Source organism: Aspergillus affinis (assembly GCF_023601865.1).
Source record: "Aspergillus affinis strain CMG 70 chromosome Unknown NODE_61_length_193485_cov_92_287067, whole genome shotgun sequence".
In the NCBI taxonomy this organism is placed as follows: domain Eukaryota; kingdom Fungi; phylum Ascomycota; class Eurotiomycetes; order Eurotiales; family Aspergillaceae; genus Aspergillus; species Aspergillus affinis.
The window spans coordinates 23615-42492 of NW_026515842.1; the positions used below are offsets into that span (position 1 = coordinate 23615).

At 45.5% G+C, this 18878-nt stretch overlaps 6 protein-coding genes across 6 annotated transcripts; 3 read left to right on the plus strand and 3 right to left on the minus strand.

Annotated features, from left to right (window-relative positions):
- Positions 1-481: 481 nt before the first annotated feature.
- KD926_008961 (uncharacterized protein) lies at positions 482-1099 on the minus strand (the record flags this gene model as incomplete). The annotated part of the gene is made up of 1 exon (XM_053101550.1): positions 482-1099. The coding sequence occupies one exon, from the start codon at positions 1097-1099 to the stop codon at positions 482-484; it is 618 nt and encodes a 205-aa protein (XP_052954841.1).
- A 320-nt stretch (positions 1100-1419) lies between these two features.
- Positions 1420-5287, plus strand: KD926_008962 (patatin-like phospholipase family protein; the record flags this gene model as incomplete). Its single annotated transcript, XM_053101551.1, has 8 exons — positions 1420-1464; positions 1512-1770; positions 2055-2090; positions 2141-3124; positions 3242-3715; positions 3765-4097; positions 4150-4213; positions 4273-5287. The coding sequence occupies 8 exons, from the start codon at positions 1420-1422 to the stop codon at positions 5285-5287; spliced, it is 3210 nt and encodes a 1069-aa protein (XP_052954842.1).
- Positions 5288-5389: 102 nt separating this feature from the next.
- On the minus strand, positions 5390-6001 carry KD926_008963 (uncharacterized protein; the record flags this gene model as incomplete). The annotated part of the gene is made up of 2 exons (XM_053101552.1): positions 5390-5926; positions 5978-6001. The coding sequence occupies 2 exons, from the start codon at positions 5999-6001 to the stop codon at positions 5390-5392; spliced, it is 561 nt and encodes a 186-aa protein (XP_052954843.1).
- Positions 6002-6353: 352 nt separating this feature from the next.
- On the plus strand, positions 6354-9026 carry KD926_008964 (uncharacterized protein; the record flags this gene model as incomplete). The annotated part of the gene is made up of 4 exons (XM_053101553.1): positions 6354-6392; positions 6442-6519; positions 6569-7088; positions 7144-9026. The coding sequence occupies 4 exons, from the start codon at positions 6354-6356 to the stop codon at positions 9024-9026; spliced, it is 2520 nt and encodes an 839-aa protein (XP_052954844.1).
- Positions 9027-9271: 245 nt separating this feature from the next.
- Positions 9272-9799, minus strand: KD926_008965 (uncharacterized protein; the record flags this gene model as incomplete). The annotated part of the gene is made up of 1 exon (XM_053101554.1): positions 9272-9799. One exon carries the CDS (start codon positions 9797-9799, stop codon positions 9272-9274), a length of 528 nt encoding a protein of 175 aa, XP_052954845.1.
- Positions 9800-17834: 8035 nt separating this feature from the next.
- KD926_008966 (uncharacterized protein) lies at positions 17835-18374 on the plus strand (the record flags this gene model as incomplete). The annotated part of the gene is made up of 2 exons (XM_053101555.1): positions 17835-17894; positions 17946-18374. 2 exons carry the CDS (start codon positions 17835-17837, stop codon positions 18372-18374), a joined length of 489 nt encoding a protein of 162 aa, XP_052954846.1.
- Positions 18375-18878: the final 504 nt, after the last annotated feature.

Genomic DNA, 18878 nt, shown 5'->3' on the forward strand with positions numbered 1-18878 from the left:
TATATTCACAGTACACTAAATATCTCCCACGGAGATGTCCGGGCCGAAAATATTAGCTTTGATATACATGGGACAGTTAAACTTGGTAGGTATTATGTCCTAGAATGTGATCAATAATACTTACACGTGTTCTAGCAAATATAGGAAATAGCCTCCTCCGTGGGAAGGAGCAGTATCATGGGGATCTATACTCTCTGGCATTGATTGTGAGACAATTAGCCGAGCAAGATACATCTCATACACCCCTCCTGGCAGAGTTCCTACAGGCCCTAGAGGGGGGGCAATCGGCCACGGCATTACTACAGGTGCGAAATCCGAAAGACCCCCAGTAAACTTACTAACAACAACCAGCATAGATTCCTACAGAGCTGCCGTGGCCCTGAGCAGGTACAGCACTGTGTCTGGGGCTGGCTCGCCACAAGACTGTTTATTGGCAAAAAGCTATAATTGTGCAGTAAAAGCCGATTTAAATCACATACTTTCACAGTAGTAGTTGTGACATCTCATCATCGTCAATCTTAAAAAATTGTTCAAAGCTCTGGTTCGTGTGAAATAGCTGATTGGAGAATAACATTTGACCGTTTTCCAAATCAGTCCCCGCACGGCGAACCTTTTCCAGTCCCTCACGATATGCTTCGAATGCGGACGTAAGTTCTCGTAAAGTGGCTTCAACGTCAGCCACGGCGGGCTCATTTAGAAGGCGGAGGGTTTGTTCAACAGCAAAAAAGGCGATATAGAACTGTGTAAGTGCTCCATGAATCTGGGCTGTACCTTGAGCAAGGCACTCCACCGTTGGATCAACGGTTCCTTCCTGGAGGGTGATAGCTGACTTTCTAATCCGATGAAGCCATGTATTTTCGGCCCGGAGGGAGGATGCATCGAAGACCGCCCTCAGGTATTCCTTCGACTCGGTAAGACGCTCTTTTTTCGTTTGTTGGATATTGGAGGGTAGCATCTCTGTAGCTGAGCTACGTCCACCCTGTAATGTCAGGTTGTATTCGAACGAACTGGGCGTGCCAGGGCGATCAGGCGAAGCTTGTCTTTCATTTCCAGTGTATACAGATGAACTGTATTCAGTTGAAGTTCTCGGGCAATTCATGTTTCCCAGTGGCTTCCATATATCCCTGAACCGTAGAGATACAGAAGCAATGCAGTTGCAGATATTCCCCAGACATTTAAAACGCTGACAGGTGGGTCTTTCCCTGTAGCGCTCAAGGCAGCCTGTCTTCGCCCATGACAAGTTTGTACTACACACCCATTGAGACGACGCTAGTGAAATTTTAGGCGTAGGCCCAGGTAGGCAGGCATTCCGCCCATCCATAAGGGCTGGCCTTCCACTTCGATCTGAATCGTCCGAAAGATGATAAATTGCTCGGTCCGCTCCGAGGAAAACACTAGTGCTAGAAAGAAACCACAACCATGGATACAGATACACAAACTGACGCGTCTTATGATTCTGCGGGTGTAAGTTTCCATTCTATCACTGGTTGTGTCATGCTAACATGAAACAGCAGCGAATCTGCGATCTGTGTGATTGCATCCGCGAGTTATCTAATAATGTGCCGCACGAGAATGACCTGTACCTGACGACACAGGCTATTAACTGCCTCTGCAATTCTGTCGACCAGTTGACTGTCGTTCTTCGCCGTGAGCTGGAACAGACTACTGAGAACTCGAAGTCTCTTCAACTGAAAGTGGCTGAAATGGAGAGAGAACAAAGCATCCTTCTCAAGAAGTTACACTCGACCGAGAGAGCCTACGAGGCCAAAGGTGTGCTGTATAATGGGACTAAAAAGCTTCTTGAGAATGCGGTGCAGGCATTGGAGGCACAGCATCGTTCAGTCTAAGTGTTGGTAATAGGATGTACTGTTTCGAGAAAATACTTTGTGTGTTAATATAATTGATTAAATATTACAATTGGTTGTCCTCTAGCATAATCATTGAAGAATAATTAGTTAATCTCTGGGTACATTTCGGACCAAAAAGCCTAGACGCAAAGCTCATTGGAACCCCACGGGGAGCTCACACTTTCTAAAACGGTCTACCACCCATAGAGTTTCGCGTCCCGTACCCCGAGACAACGTATAAAGGTAAACTACGCTCCTGAGAACCATAGCGTTATCACGCATTATCCACATAGTTATCATGGCAGAACTTGACTGGCTGAGGCCGGTCAGTAATTCAGCGGGCACCTTTGTGCACCATGGCAGATGTCTAAGTCATATCAAGGAGCAACTTTCCTCACCACAGACACAATTCCCCGGGCTTACCCTCTTTCTAGGCCAGAGACGGAGGGATATTTTCCTTCGATACATGTTTCCAGAGAACAAGATCTCTAAGGGAAATTCCTACCTGCGGCTTCAAATAGATAATCAAAGAATCTTTACAGAACAGCCGATTCTCTTTGCGAGCTGCAATCCGCATCTCTCTTGTCAGGACGCGGATCCAGGTATCAACGGACAGGAAGAGATACCGATCCGATGTACATTATATAATGATCGTCGTCTCTTAGACCTTCTTTTGGCTCGATTGGTCTTCATGTTCGTTGACGTTATCTGTATATTTGCAGATGATGTTGGTGGTCTGGATGCGGTCCGCACAGCGCTCGCGACATGGGCAACACTAGGCTGCCAGGCATCTAGCCTTGAACATCGACCACGCCTGGTTGTCGTTTCAGAAAGTAGTGGGAGCGTTACACAAGACCTCCTGGACCAAAAGGATTTTCATTCCCTTCTTGAACAGAGTGCTGAGGTATCAAATGCCTTCGGTACACCTAGTATGCTGTTCTTGCGGCAGGGTGGATCGGATATTGGCCGGTATCGGCCTGTCAAGGACGAGATAATGATAGCGCTTGACCTGAGCCGCCGACACCGCAAAGAAGAGGGGTATCTGTTTTCAGGAATTCATCTTGAGCGGTTCTTCTATCGCGCACTATTACATATCTGCCGGACGACAGAGGAATCTTTTGATTTTGTTCGAAGCGCCCGCGATACTTTTCAGACGCGTTCTCACAGTCTCCATCTACAGACCTTTCTGGAGCTAACAGAGCGGCGCCCATGGAATGACCGTGCCAGATTTGTCGCATCCACGATCCTGGTCGATGCCTACCTTCCGGGCGAGCATTGTATGTATACTCCTGCTAATTAAGGAATAACAACTGACAATCCTTGAGGCTTTAGCCCTGTGGCGGTCTTTGACTCCTTATATAGTAAGACATGTCAGGACGCGCTAATCGCGATAGGGCGGCCGTCCGCAGACTACCAGCGGATTGTGTATCATTTTGCACAGCTTTATCATCGGATCCTGTTTGGACAAGGGCCATCACGACGCATTCATCAATCAACACTTGACCGATGGAAGGGTTTCCTGAGTCACATGTTCACTAATCAGACGTGTCTAATCTGTCTAACAAGGCCACCGCAGCACACCTTGAACTGCGGTCATGCATACTGTGATATATGCGTGGTTGCATATAGTAAACCGCTTGAGGGTACGGAATACAAGTATCTGCTTAGTCACTGCGTACTTTGTAGAAGCGACTGCAATAACCTTGTTCGGATCCTGCCCCCAACCGCATGCGTGCGTGCTGTTACTGTGGATGGTGGAGGTGTCCGCGGGTTTATTCCGCTTCAGTTCCTGAAGTACATGCAGTACCAGCTTGGGCAGGAATGCCCAATACAAGAGTTATTTGATATTGCCTTTGGCACCAGTTCCGGTACGTATTGGCTCGCATAGCGCTGACAGGAAGACTGACACAATACAAGGCGGCTTCGCTGTTTTAAAGCTCTTCCACCAACGCCAATCTGTGAATGAATGTGTGAAAGCACTCTCGGATCTAATGTGGCAGTTTCTTCACCAGAATCCGGCCCCCAGATCTATTTGGGCAAAGGTCGGCCGGGCCATCCGCTGCTGGTGGACCGACGGTTGGTACAGCGCAAATGCATGGGATGAGCTGCTTCAGCAGCAATTTGGCCCTTCTCAGGAGATGTTCGGTACCCAGCCAATTTCTGGGACTAAGGTTGCTGTTACCGCTTCAGCCGAGCACCCAGTGCTTCTTCCCAATTACCGGCGGGATGCCGATGCGCCTGAAAGTTCCGGTAAGCAAGTTCGCATCGCCTATCGCCCCAGGTAGGATGGCTGAGGTATTAGACCGAGCATATTACCATGTCCATCAAGCGGTAAACAAGACTGATGAACCCAAAGTGTGGCAATGGTGAGTTTAGAGTCACTACCCTATTCCTATGGCTAGATATGTCTAATTCGCAATTGAAGTGCTCGTGCAACTACAGCAGCCCCGATGTTCGTTATTTGCCTTCTCCCCCTTTATAGAGGCAAGCTAATGGCGAGTAGTTTCTTCCCCCCGATCGAGATACGAGGCATCGGTAGATGTGAAGATGGCGGCTTGAAATGTAATAACCCAGCCCTAATCTGTCGATCAGAGATACAGTCTCTATGGCCTTCCAGACCCGAGCCTGGTGCACTGATATCACTTGGTACGGGATCAGCCGCCCTTGATCGACGCCCTTCCACGACCCGCCGCCGCGATCGCCGTCAACGGTGGGCAAGTGGATTTGCTTTCCGCCTTTACGACTCATTCATGGCATCTATGGATGCTGAGCAGGCATGGCGAGGGCTACTTGGACAGGTCGACGAGGCATCAAGGCAGAAGTACCATCGTCTAAATGTGGAGTTTCCAGATAAAGAACCCTTGTTGAATGCTGCCGAGAAGGTGCAGTGGATGGTTACTCTGGCGGATCAGGAAGCTAGGGTGAAAACACCTTCGGCCTTAACATCACTCCTTCTCGCTAGTCTATTCCTGGAACTGTCCCTGGCACCCCGCTGGGAGGATGGGCACTACCACTGCAATGGGGCCATACGGTGCCGTCTACCCGGTGAAATATTGGTCAAAACCCTCCGAAAACTCCATCCAGATGCCTCTACATATATCATGGGTGGGGATCAACTGAGTATCTCGCCCTATGAAGATGCTATTTGCCAGAGCTGTGAAAGGTACTGTGTTCCTATTCGCTTCACTGTTAAGGAGCTAGATAGCCCAATCTCACTATCGCTGCAACTTACCCGTTTCCACACACAAAGGCTAGGGGGCTTCCCGTCTACCCTTCGTTGGTTTCTGGATCGGCAGGGATTAGACACGGTCGGTCACACCGCTAATTTGCGAAATCTGCCTACCCGCGCACCATGCAAGTCGTGTGATGTGCGGGTCAATCGCAAGAGCGCATTAATACAGTTACACCGTCAGCACAAGAAGAGAGTCAGATTTATTTAGCTTTAGTGAAGCATATAATTGAAGCCGGACTAGGATATCCGGGCTAGGAATGTGGTTTGTTCAGATGCGTATAGCCAGTGCAAAACAGGTTCAGGAAAGCAGCTACTGTTGTTCTTTGTCCACCTGCTCCGCCACACTGGAACGGCAGCCAACAGGGATGCGGTACACCTGCACCTGCTGTTGACGTTGCGCGTGATTGGCAGACCTAACTGGAACCTGCCATCGGCCGAGGTGCCGCTCCTCTACATTCAGGCAGGTTGCTCTCAGGGCGCTTATTTTCTGGCCCAGTTCCAGCTCGACCTGCTGCAGAGATGTTTCCCTGGCTTCCAGATGCAGGAAGAGGGGTACAATACTATCAGCCTCCGTTCCCTTGGACGACAACATCATTTGGAGTCGTTCGAACTGCTCTTGAACCTTTGAGAGCTCCCTGGTAGCCGCACAATGCTTGTTGCATTCCAAACTGAATACGTGACGGAGTCTTGAGTTCTCTTCCCGAATCGTGGCAAGCTGGGTTTGGAGCATCTCAATGTGATATCGAAGACTCTCGGATTCCGCCCGGTAAGAGCCAACTTGCTCCCTCAGAACCTCGTTTTCCGAGCGTTGGCCCACTGCTGGCCCTGGGGCTGGCAACTCGGGGGCCTACAGTACGTTAGCAAGAGCCTATTAAAGAGAGCCTGGAGGTTGTGTCACATTGTAGTTTGAGACTCTGTCCATTTTGTATTTAGCTGTCTTTCTGAAGCTATGAGTATTAAGATACGTGGGCTCAGCACCTCATTATATAGATCTTCAAATAAAGCGTTATTGTGACAAGAAGCTCCGTTTCTGTTAACCCCAACTTAACCCATGAGAGGGTCAAAGCTACCCACCAGCGTTCCACAACACACAACGTAGGTAGTAGAAGAACGGGCTTGGCAGTTCAAAAAGCCCACAGAAAATAACTCTTTGTTCGCTCGAAGTATGTGACAAAGAGTTGCCAGATCCCGAAGGTTCACCTATTCCCCACTTCAAACCTGCATTCCAGAATTATTTCACTCTCCTTCGTAATGAACCCCGTTGAGGCAACATCATGATTAGTCTGGAAGTCAAACAGATGGATGAGAAACTGGTAGGTATGATAAGGTCCTTGATATACATATATTCAGACATGGAAACAGAAAGCCTTGCATCGTGTGATTGAGGAGACTCTGCCCTCCCTGAGCCCTGAGAGAAGGGACAACATATTGTCAGCATTGGTAGGTACGCGCCCGCTTTCAATTGCTCTGTTCCTAAATGCGTGACTAGCATGAGCTGGCCGAGGCCTTCCGGTCACTTATACAGACTATTCACCCCGAGTTCGCGGACTCTGGCGCAACATCCAATTCTCCGCTACAAACTACACCAGCTCGTCAACCTGCATCCGGAATGGGAAGGAGACCTACTGTCGTGAAAAAAGCCCGGAGACCGATGAGGAACTGCCGAGAAATGTCTACTGGCGATGTACCGGAACCAAGTATCTCGGACAATACGGACCAGAGCAGTAGTAATTACGACAGTGAACAAGATTATGGTACCGGTGGCCCTGACTCACCTGAGAGAACCGAGTCCGCTGGGTTACAAAATATTTCTGACGCACCTCATGAAGACGCTCAAGACAGCTCCTCCAGCAATGATCAGGGACAAAATACACTCGGTATTGCCGACCACAACGCTGGTAATCACGAAGGTCGACTGGAGCGACAGGGATCCCGCCCTACGGCGCCTGATGGGCATAATCCCTTTGATCAGCCCGAAGAGAATGACATTTCTAGAGCCCTCAGCAACTGTACGTTCTGAGCCCTGTCTACTGCTTATCGTTCTAACTCTGATGACATACGAAGTTCATAGGTCTCTAGAGACAGCAGGTTACGTGTCACCGCTGCCTGATAATGGGCCAAGCCTCTGGGAAATATTTCCCAACGATGAGGGAATGATGTCCAACGCTGAGGCAATGAAACTTGCTTTCGACGTGTTTGGAGATGATTTCCCTTTTGGAAGCGGAGCTCTCGCCCCTGAACAATCGTCACAGAGAGCCCACTTCGATTCTATGGCCGCTACACCTGTCCCAACAGCGAGGACACCGACAGCGCATGAAGCACAGAACAATGGACCAGGCCCGTATGCCCAGCAAGCTGATCTCCAACCGAATCAGGCGTTTGAAAATACGGACGGGGATATGATGATTTGGGACAGAGCAGAGGTCTTTTCATTTGCTCAGGCGATGCAGAACGCCGGATTGGCACTGATGCGTGGTGAGGAGGTTTCGCTTGGTTGGATCTTACCCACAGAGCGCTTTCGGTGTGCATGGGGGGAGTTCGATGGCCAACACCTTAGAGCAATGTTGGATGACCTCATATACCCGGGTGAGGTGATATCCGAACTGGTGATGGAGTATTTTGTACAGAAGCTTGTTCATTCTGGAGAATCGTCCGGGTTGTGGATTGGCAAACTCCATGAGCTGGGTAGACTATCACATACACAGCGCCGCCGACCTCTGATAATAATCAAGGAGTATGATCGATGGTCATTAGTTGAGGTGCAACCGTCTGCTGGAAAGATTATCCACTACGAATACGATCCAGGTGAGCCGCTGATGCTTTCGACTTTCGACCACAATCAGTGCCGTAACTGCGATAGGATTGAGAGCTGCATTACGCATTTGCTCCACGAGCAACACAGTCTGACTATGCCCTGGGAGCGCAGCCCGGCCAAGGTGCGCACGTGGGCACCAAATGTGAATTGGCTAGTCTGGACTATCCGACTTCGAGCAGCCGGAGGGGACGTGTCCCAACCAGTACCCCGAGAGTTCCGAGCCGACTTGGTACAAGAGATGCTCGCAGACTTTAAAGCTGCCCAGGCCACGGAACAGGTTCTTGACATGCCCCGACAATTCCTTCCTGTACAAAATAAGGTGCAGATTCTTGAAGGCTACTACATGGGGATCGGGGCGAAAAATCAATGTGGTGATAAGATATGGAGAACTGTCAGTGATCTGGCCGATATACCTTCACACAGAGGAAATAATCCCATCGGACTGCAGCGTGCCAGCGAACTGGTCGAGCTGGCAATCAAAATCGGTTCGCCCGAAGCTCTGCTGACGATCAAGGCATCTCTCCGCGAGTTACGCCTACAGTCGCAACACCTCGATGCTCCATACGACACTGCCTATGGGGCCTTTCGGGCCCTACAGGCGTTCTCTAAGAAAAGCGAGCTCTCCAAATTGGGATTGAGGCTGGCGCAGTACAAGCTGGCACAGATCAGAAACCATAGAGGGGATATAGAAGCTGAAATCCTCGGCACAGTCCCTGAAGGGACAAAGGCCCCTACCCGTACAGAGATCCGGCATGACCTGGAGCAACTCAACAAAGGAAACTACTGGGATATTATCGTGGACGAGGTTGGCAACAAAGATCCCAACATCCTTTGCCTGATCTCTCGCGGGAGTTTCGGCCCTCCCGTGTGGAAACATAAGTTCAGCCCAACCACATACAGGGACCTATCACATCCTGAAAAGAAGATCGTGGGCAGGATCTTCCGGGACCTGAAGCCCAACACCCTTATGGGTGTAGACCCCGGTTTATCGAGCAACCTACTTTATATGAGACCCCCTACATGTCGCTATCCGCTGGAAGATACAGGTGAGGAGATAATTCAAGAGACCGGCCATCTACTTTTCTTTAACTTGAATATGTTGACGCTCAATCACCCTAGGCGCGGGACATAGACAGTGAGCTAGCTACAGATTATCTTTTTGTCTTCTTGAATGTTTATCCTCATTTTCTTATATTCGGCTCTAGCCTTAGTTGTCACTTTAGGCAGTGTAATGCCCCGATATATATATGCAAATATGGGTTTATTTTTTTATTCAGTGTATTGGAAATTGTTATTCTGACGCTACACATATCTTCATTCGCTACCCAAATAGTATCCGTAAGCCAGCTCTTAGAAATGAGACAAATAGATCATCTGCTAACACATGTACCAGTCGTTCCTCATTTCTACTCCGATATTCAACACGATACTGACGTTGGCAGGACACCCACGGACTGCATGGTCATCATCGGGCTTTTGGTAGACATCGGGGCATTTCTCATCACCTGGGTTGCATTTAACAGCTGCACAATCATGAATGTCCGGTGTTGCAGAGAAGCCACGGCGAACGATTTCCGAGTCACCCTTTAGATTGATAGATGATAGGTCCCAGTATAGTATGGAGTGTAGTATGCTATATTCGAACTGAAGAACATCCCTTTTATCGTTCTCGGTAGCTATCTTGAGTGATATACCAGTGTCTTCGATAGTTGGCTTCCATGATTCTTGATAATCCTCAGCCTTGGGGTTGATAGTGTACAGTGGTCCATCGTTCTTCTGAACAGACCACAGATATAGGTAGGTTTCTAAGTTGTTGCGTATGAAAATACTACCCAGATGCTCCATTCCTGCAGCTTCGGTTGTGGTCGCGAGCAAATGTACCAGTACAGTGAGCAAACCAAACATATTGCCGACATAAGAGTGAAATGAAAGGTCAGACAATTGGCTTGATAACTAGGGCTTTAAGTACTTGGCATAGAGAAAATTCACTCTAACGCGGGCATTCATGCCGCAAGAGACAGCGCCCTTTCAATACTATATATATACCAAGCCCAGCTCCACATACGTGGTAATTTATTGATCTTTTTTTTCTGACACCTTGAACATCATGTATTCCCTGATTTGCTACTTCTTTTGCGTATTCCTAGCAGGAGACCTGTCTGTCCAGGCTGTGGACACGAACATGCACTGTAATGCTCCAGTTAGCATTATCCTGCCAGGCTCTTCTGTTTCAAGCTCTGCTGTTTCAAGCTCTGCTGTTTCAAGCTCTGCTGTTTCAAGCTCTCCTGTGCCCGGCGCTACTGTGCCCGGCGCTACTGTGTCAAGCTCCTCTGGGTCAAGCCCTTCGGTGCCACAAAACTGCCATATCACATCGTGAGTTCGACTCGACTATTATCCGTCAGTCAGACTACTAACAGCGGAATATGATAGTCTTTTCGCTAACAACGCCGGTGTGCTTCCCACCGGTATATATAGCTTGTGTACGTGCGGGAAGACACAATACGATATCAGCACCACTACCGAAGGCAAATCAGTATATCTTGCCTGCGCTTTAGACAACAACCACATGAGTACAGTTTCAACAATATCTATTGGTACAACTTTACACTCAACACATACACGCGTGTCTACAGAATCACAGATAGGCCCCATTACTTCCGGCACCCTATCTCAGACAAGGCAACCAACATCATCTACAGAACCTTCCAAGGCACTAGATCCTCATATGGCATCCCTCACAAGTATACTATGCGCTACCAAAGCCCCTTTATCGCCATATGTCAAACCGTGGGGGTCTACATTCAAAGCAACCGATGCTGGATCGGCGGTAGATAGGGCTTGTGACTTTAATGGAGCTATTTCTCTAAGCCGCTCAACGGGTGCTCATTCTAAGAAGTCTTCTGACTTCCACTATGAAGAATCAAGCCAGTCTAAAGAAGGCAAGGATGTGAAATTAGTATTTGCAGCAGCCGCTCATAATGACTGTGATATTAAATTTTCCCCTTCATTATGTCAACATGTCTTTCGGTCAATACTTTCAGGACAGCCTTCATGCCCTAGAGACCGTGATTGGACTATGGGAGGAATGGGAGTCAGTGACTGCGGTTACTTTCTACTCACTGGAACCTTTTCTGATACCGAGAATCCTTTTGCATATATGCTTTCCTCGGAAGACTGGAAGTAAGTTGGTTATTCTTCTTAATTGATGTCCTTAAGCTAATATTTTCCTAGTAACAAACATTACTGTGATGCAAAACTTAATATTAAATGTGAGCTTGAAGTCTGACAAAGACAAGGTGACTAACGGGATCCGGGTATCTTTATGTTAAGAAAGGGGGTGATCTGCAGATGAATCGATAAGGTACCGTACTGATGCTAAACAAAGGACAAGGGATCTACTAGGATCTTGGTTGTCATCATTCCTCATCATTCATGCCGTTACGGCCCAGAGCTTAGGTCTTGTCTAGCCTGCCCCGTCTATTATATAAGATGGGGCATAGAACATATTTTCACCTTAAGAACAGATAAGACTTATTTAGTGCTCAACTCCTACTTATATTCATTTTCTACTTTTTAACGTGCTTCTAATTCAGCCCCTTTTAAGAAATATGTGGCGACCGCAAATGTTTCATATATTTCGATCGTTCTCCTCATTAGTCCCCTCAAGTTGGAAAAGATCCATTGACAATGAAAGATCTATCTCGCCCACGCTTTATGTGAAAATGCTTCTTGACATGGAGAAAATCCCACTGCTTGATAGTATCTTGGCGGCTTCATTTTCTTGGATTCTCTTTGCTGGATATCTTGTATTTCCAAGTACATTTGCTTCACTCCGAGCTTCCAAATCACTCAAGACCACTGCGGCAAAAAGTAATATCGGTGAATCGGTATTTTATGCTGTGCAGAACGTTTCCCTTCTTGCAGTTGCTGCCGTGTGTTGTGTATTAGGCCTCTGTGGTACTGGCTGGCTATACTACCGCAGAAGAGATAACTACGTTTGGCTTGCTCGAAAGATCTTCTTGTGAGTACCCTAAGCAGGTCAGAGTTTTGAGAGAATACTGAGAGCTGTGGTAGACCAGTACTGATCAACTCGGTAATGGGATTTATTAATACAATTATCAATATATACACACAGCAAGCGGGCTTCTGGTCAGTAACTGCAACGGTAACAGCTAGCGTGACAGGCTCTTTTGCATTTATTGCTAGTGTTCTATTCTTATTTTATAATAACTGGCTATTCTCTAGGCTTGAAAAAGCATTTGAGACTACCAACGGCAAGGAGTAGTATACTGCTGCTGAAGTAGAGGTTAATCATTCTACGATACGATCTCTGCTAACGTTGAAAGCATCCAATTCAACTACATCCGGCTTATTGAAACGATTGCAACCAGAACCTCAATCACAAATGTCTGATATTGATCGATACTTCAGTCTTCCTCATGTGAATGAAGATAATACAGAAGATACAAACTGGCTATATAATTGGTGGAGGGTTAATCAGGCTGATTATCCTCGAATGGCTGCTGCTGCGCGGGATTATCTTGCTATTCCAGCTTCCGAGGTCTCAGTGGAACGGCTGTTCAGTAAAGGAAGAGATGTTATTGGTATTTGGCGACACTCAATGACAGCTGATACAATGAGGATGTTAATGTTAATGGATAGTACATATAGAGAATAGTCAATAGTATTCTGTCTTTCAAGATCAGCAAGATAATCCTGAAATTATAATAGAAAAATGAAGCTATTCACAAGTTCGCAACTTAACAACTGTTGAACTGAGCCACTTAATATGGGATATATATAAATATATATACAGCATAGTGCATATATATAGCTATAAAAAATACAAATATCAAAGCTTTCCCCACAAGATCAGCCAATTAGAGATAGTTTTTAGTCATATAAGCGAACATCAAATATGTCAAATATCTTCGAATAATGTATTCGACCTGACAGGGGTGTCGAATATCGTATTCAACATTTTATTCGAGATTGATTAGGTATCGAATATCGTATTCGAAAACTTATTCGATCGAATATATCGTCGAATATATCGGCTGACGTCGAATATTCGTTACACCCCTACTTGTTAGACACCTGAGAATAGAGAAGGTTAGTATCACTTCAACAGACACTCAAATCTTTACCCTTCTGCTCATTCTCGTTCAGGGCTGGCGATATGCTGTGTGGCACTTTCCGTCTGGTAGAACTATTAAAAACCTGGATTCAGCCATGTACATCATTCCGGTCTCGGTCAATTTCCACATGACTCCAGGGGGATTAGTGGATGACTTGGTTTATGTTACGGATAAGCCCATACCCTGAACGTATAGGGAATGTCCTCGCCTGGATATAAGAGGATTTCTTGCCGAATGTTTTCTTCGAGTGACTTTTTGCGTTGTATGTTCAGCATTGATAATTTGCAGTTGGATTGTCGTAGGAATCTGCTGCCAAAGTCGACAGATGTTCGTTTTGACCTAATTACCTTCGAACAAGTTCTAGCAGCTAGACGGAAACTACCACTAAAGAGTAGTTACCTACAGGCTGCCGAATAGAATGTAATACTGTCAGTTTGTATGCTATATTATATCATGCGTTTTAACAATTTTCTATTCACTCAATTTATCCTACCTCCTCCTTACTGATTAATGTAATTTGGAGAGGAGGAGGGAAAGTGTCCAGATCGAACTTAAATTTTCAGCTTAATAAGAGAAATAAAGAAATAAATAATTTGATTAGATGAGGTAATCATAAAATTCAGTTAGTTACCAAACAAGGATCATGTCAACCAATCTGCAACGGTGAAGGAGAATAAAATAGGTCAGAAATCGCCGGATTGATACTCTTAGATATATCCTCAGTACAGTCCCATTCTGAAGTTTGAGCTGCATAGTATCTTGTCAGGTAGACATAGTTTTTTAACGCTGATCGAAATTCTTGATGCCATGTTTCAGAGCCTTCTCTGAAGAACACTCTATGCGTTCTCACTAGGGTTTCTATTGTGTCGCTAGTGAGCTTATAATAGAACCGCCTCAAGGATTGCATATAAATCGGTGTCATATGCGCTCTGATTAAAATCACTTTGGCGGCCTCTGCTGGCCCATCAATATTGAGAATTGAAAGAGTCATAGACCCGTCCAATTTAACTGAAGTGTCTGATTCCACTAACTGATCCGGTCTAATACACTGTCTGGATTCGTTGGACAAGTCTGGCATGGACGGGTATGTTATAGTGACTGGTCGGGGGGTACATGTAGTTTCCCGGTGTATACATCTATCACAAGGAAAGCATTTAGAGCACTGTCTATATTAGCTGCCAGTGTATTTTTTAGAAGCTTGAATGAACTCACCCTAACCTTGCTCATGCGGCATTGGTAACAGGCCAAGTCTTTTTTGCTCGGTGTCATTTCAAGATGTCTTGTCAAGCAGAGCTTTTAACATAATATATGTCAAAGTCTAGTCGTAAATCCTAAAGCTTGCGACAAACTCATGATATAAATAATCTACTATGTTGAACAAACTAGCCTATTGGGGAATGATGCTATTATTTTCTGACTTAGTGCCTAACATATAATTTAACACATATGGCTTAGGTATCTATAGTCTAGGCTATGCTGAAATCCTAAAAGATAAATACAGAGAGGGAAATTATGAAAAGGGGCTCGTACACGCAAAGAATGATACATTAGGATCAAGTTGCCACAAATTACTGTCGAATTCTCCAGTGTTACTTGAGGACATGAACACTGCCAACCTCTTATGTCTTTTATCTAATATTCGGTACAACAATCTTCAGATTTCTATTCTAAATTCTCCCTTTAGAATCTACATACATTAAGAGGTGTCTTAATCATTTCTCAATACAGCGCAGTTAGCCACTTTATCATTTTGTCAAGTTGTTTTGCGTCCGCTATCAAAATATTATTACAGGCAGGGACCATTATACATAGTATAGATGCTCGCTTCTCGGCGGGCTCACCAGAACAATTGTTCGAACAACGGTATTTCTATCCTAATTATAAGTAGGCTGTAACTCCGTTTCCGGCATGCGTGAATCTCTCAGACTCTTTAATATCTCCCTCACTCTACTTATATACGGATGGAGCTTTAGCAGATAATATTTTACGGATTTCACCGTGCTATTTGTGAACTTTAGCGTTTTCCATGTGAACTAGCGGGCTTATAAATTACCTTTCTATCACAACCACCCTGGGAAAGGAAGAGTCAGTATTTGTTAGTCAATAAGGTGCTGTACTTTCGGAATTTGCTAACCTTTCTTTAGGGGTTTTGATTTCTCTCTGCAGCTCAGGGATTGACGTGTAGCTGGGGCTGGCTGTTAATAATGGAGTGCAAATTCTAGAGTCAATCACTGATGCAGAAGTGATTTCATATTTTGAGGTATTATCAATATTATATGATTCCCGACCAAATGAAGGGCCAAAGTCAGGGTTAAAAATATCATCACTCGGAGGAAGACCATCGAGCTGTTGAAGCACTGATTCTAACTCCTGATCCGTGTAGTCCAGGTAGTATGACGTGCTCATGATGGGTATTATAGGAATCAAATGCTAGAAAAAGGGCTTGTTCGGTTTTAATCGTACTTCACAAGTTTGACCCAGGAAAACGGCAGTGTCGGCGCAATATATATACAACCGGCTCTCCAGGTATAGTATGCGAGTGATTGAACCAGGGTCATTTACAGAGCTCTGCTATTGATGCATGTGCACGCTTGGACACAATTCGCAAGAAGACAAAGTTTTCCTTGGCAATTTCAAACAAAGAACTCAACATAACTACCTTGCTCTTGTAGTCGATCGTTACCTGAGTTGCTTCATTGAACCCCCATATGATCACAGACTCTGTTCATCTAGCCCGGTTTAAAATTCAAAGGTTTATTTCAGTCCTTCTGTCTGACAGCTTACATAGCTCCTTCGATTCTCCTTCATTTCCCTCTTGCCCATCTGCCCTCTTGCCCTCTTGTCCCCTTATTACCCCCGGGCTCGTACAACGACCCTTTGCAAATAGAAAGATACATTACTGACGACACGTTACTCAGTATGGAAGGGCTTGATATCACTTGCTCAATTGGTTCTTTCTTCTTGTCTCACTTCTCTTTCGTGTCATGTGACTGTTTTAGATAGCTGCCTAATCCTGCTCTGCGATCCCGGTACGTTCAACTCATGCCAGCCTTAATCGTCGTGATATAGCGAGCAAGGTGAAAGAATAAACGAACCGAGTGAGACTAGGAGCCGGTGAAAGAACAACGGTAAAAACACATTTACGCCTGAATACTGATAATGGGATTATATCTTTCTACTAATAATCCTATGTGTTATAGATTCCCTTCCTACGCAGCACGAATTATAGCCGATCTATCCAATCAAAGGCTCCAAGTGAGCAATATTGCGTACGATAAAGCAGCACTGGAGGCAAAGGTTAAAGAAAAGACAGGAAGAAATGTGAATTTAGAGGAAAGCGAAGCTGTCACTATGAACTTTGAGGGTGTCACATCACAGGTTATCCCTGCTATTAGCGCAGATTTTGTTCATGCCCGATCAGCTGAACTGATTGGTATCGTGCATACGGGACCCCAGCGAGCAGAAAATACATAGATTATTGTCTTAAAAGAGGGTCAGAACTTCAGGTTCTATGATCGTCTTCCAGTCCAGTATCTTGTTCCTGACGATATCGCAGGAACTGTTCACAGAGCGCTACCGGAAAATTGATATTCAGTTTAAGTGCCAGAACTGGGGCCTGGTCATCTGAAGAATATATTACCTTGATTTCTGGCAAAGACGAAATACCCCGAAGGATTAGAAGTAGAGTGAGGACCTCCTAGGACACTTCATGGGAGCCAGATAAAGTTTGTTGGTCGCAGTATTCCAAAAAAACAACCAACTCATCTCTTTTAACCACAAAGTCCCGTGTACGTACGTCATCAGATAGAATTGTGTCTAGATATTGTCAGCTACAGTCACATATATATTATAGGGAGTTCTTCTTCAATTACCAATCAGCCGTTGCAACTCGGGACTCGGATGGTGATAGATGGATACAGAACGTGAATTGTATGGCAAGCTATAATCATCACACAAACGGTGCGCCATTTCGCTCAGCCTAGAAGGCGCAGAAACATCCTCCCACCAATTATGTAGCCTATCAATCCACTGATGCCGGAGTAAAGACAATTTTGTAGTACATGTTGTCAATGCTCAAAGACGTGGATCTGATTTCGCGAAGGTTGGTGACTCTCACTTTTTATGTATTTTTCTAGCTTCAACTGAACAGGCAAAAAGGATGAATTGAATTCTTGCTCTGTAGATCCCGGAAATGACGTTGCGAAAATTGCTGAAATTTGAGTAGGAGCAAGTTGTCAGGAGAGCATATTGGCAGGCAGGTAAGCAGGACTAAGAAACCAAGGAGGGATGGATAGACGCCACTCTAGTTATGTACTACCTGTTGGGGGCCGAGGAGATAATTGTGTATCCTATTAGTATTCATAAACGCATGCACGTTTCGAACTCTTGACTGCAGCCGTTGTGACACTCACTAAAGGAAAATAAATTAACACTTTTCTTGTTACTAGATGCCCCTAGGAAATTACAGGGTTGTACTAGTAAGGATAACCTTTATAGTCTTACACCATGTATCACATTTTTATCCTACCTTGCTAATTTATTTATGTTGTTAATTTAATTACGATACATCATATTATAAGCTCGGTATCTACTGTTGATTTCTTAGCTTAAAAAAAAATAAAAATAAAAATAAGGTGAGCGATTGGCTTCAGAAACCTACCTACAATTATACTGCCCGCTTCCTCCACGCAAAGGTTTACCATTTCTCATAAGAAACCAGACTACCGGGCTATAGTCATACCGCTTTCCGAGACACAGAACTTCAATCTTATCCATCTCTACTGTGCCTACTGTATCCAAACATGGAGGCACCAACTATGTTTGGTGATTTGAGAACTCGGCACCCTTTGCCCACCTTGGATGTGAGCCTGCTGTTTTCGCTCTACTGTTCGTTTGGTAGCTGACCTTTTCAGACTGTGCGAGCGATGATCGATGTTGGCAACCTGAGTCCGATTGAGTTTCTACGTCAGAGAGGCTTGGGTGATGTGGTTTTTGGGGGGGTGATACTTGAGGTTCGTGATAAGGGTTTACTCATGGATCTGGCTGTGTGTCGGGAGGGCCTCTTTAAAGTTAGTAGAATCCTCAAGAATTGGGGAATACCATACTACAAATCCGAGGGTAGCTGCCTGGAGGTGCACAGTGACAGCTATCAAACCTCATGGCTTATCGAACTGCGTCTAATCTATGTTACGGAGTACGCAAGTTGTTTAGATGCAGCGAAAGGGGCCATATTCGCGAAAGATCAGTCGGTCTACCAGTGGTTTGAGTCAAACATCTTTCGCCTTTCGACCAGAATCAACGCGGCACACAACATGGCACAGGATGAGGCAGAGAATATGTAGATAAGGTAGCGTTCTGCAAGTTGTCGCAGATGGCTAATCGAGTCTGACATTATCTTATTTTCCTGGCTTGCTACAGAAGAATAATTCTTTTCCCTATCACATGATACCCTTCAACGAAGCAGCTCCTGTAGTTGGAGTCTGTGCAAACAAGAGGAAAGTACATACGTTTAATTTCCTCGGTAGCCGCAGGGGTGAAGTAACGTCCAGGCAATTGTGTTCTACACCCCGGGCAAGATAAAGGAAAAGAGCAGACAGCAAGCCGTGCACGAGCATAATAGTAATTCCCATTTGCCTTATCAAGGGCTGAATCATGGAAGAACCTGTTAAGACAGGTACTACAGAACGCATGTCCACATCCAAGCGTTATTTCAATGCCTCTTGCGTAACAGATTTTGCAAATATAGTTTTCAATATCTAGACATAGGTCAGAAGTAGACTTGTTGACTTAGTGAGCATCTTACCAATGACTGGAGTTTCGTTTCTACAGCAGTAACGGCCAGGCTT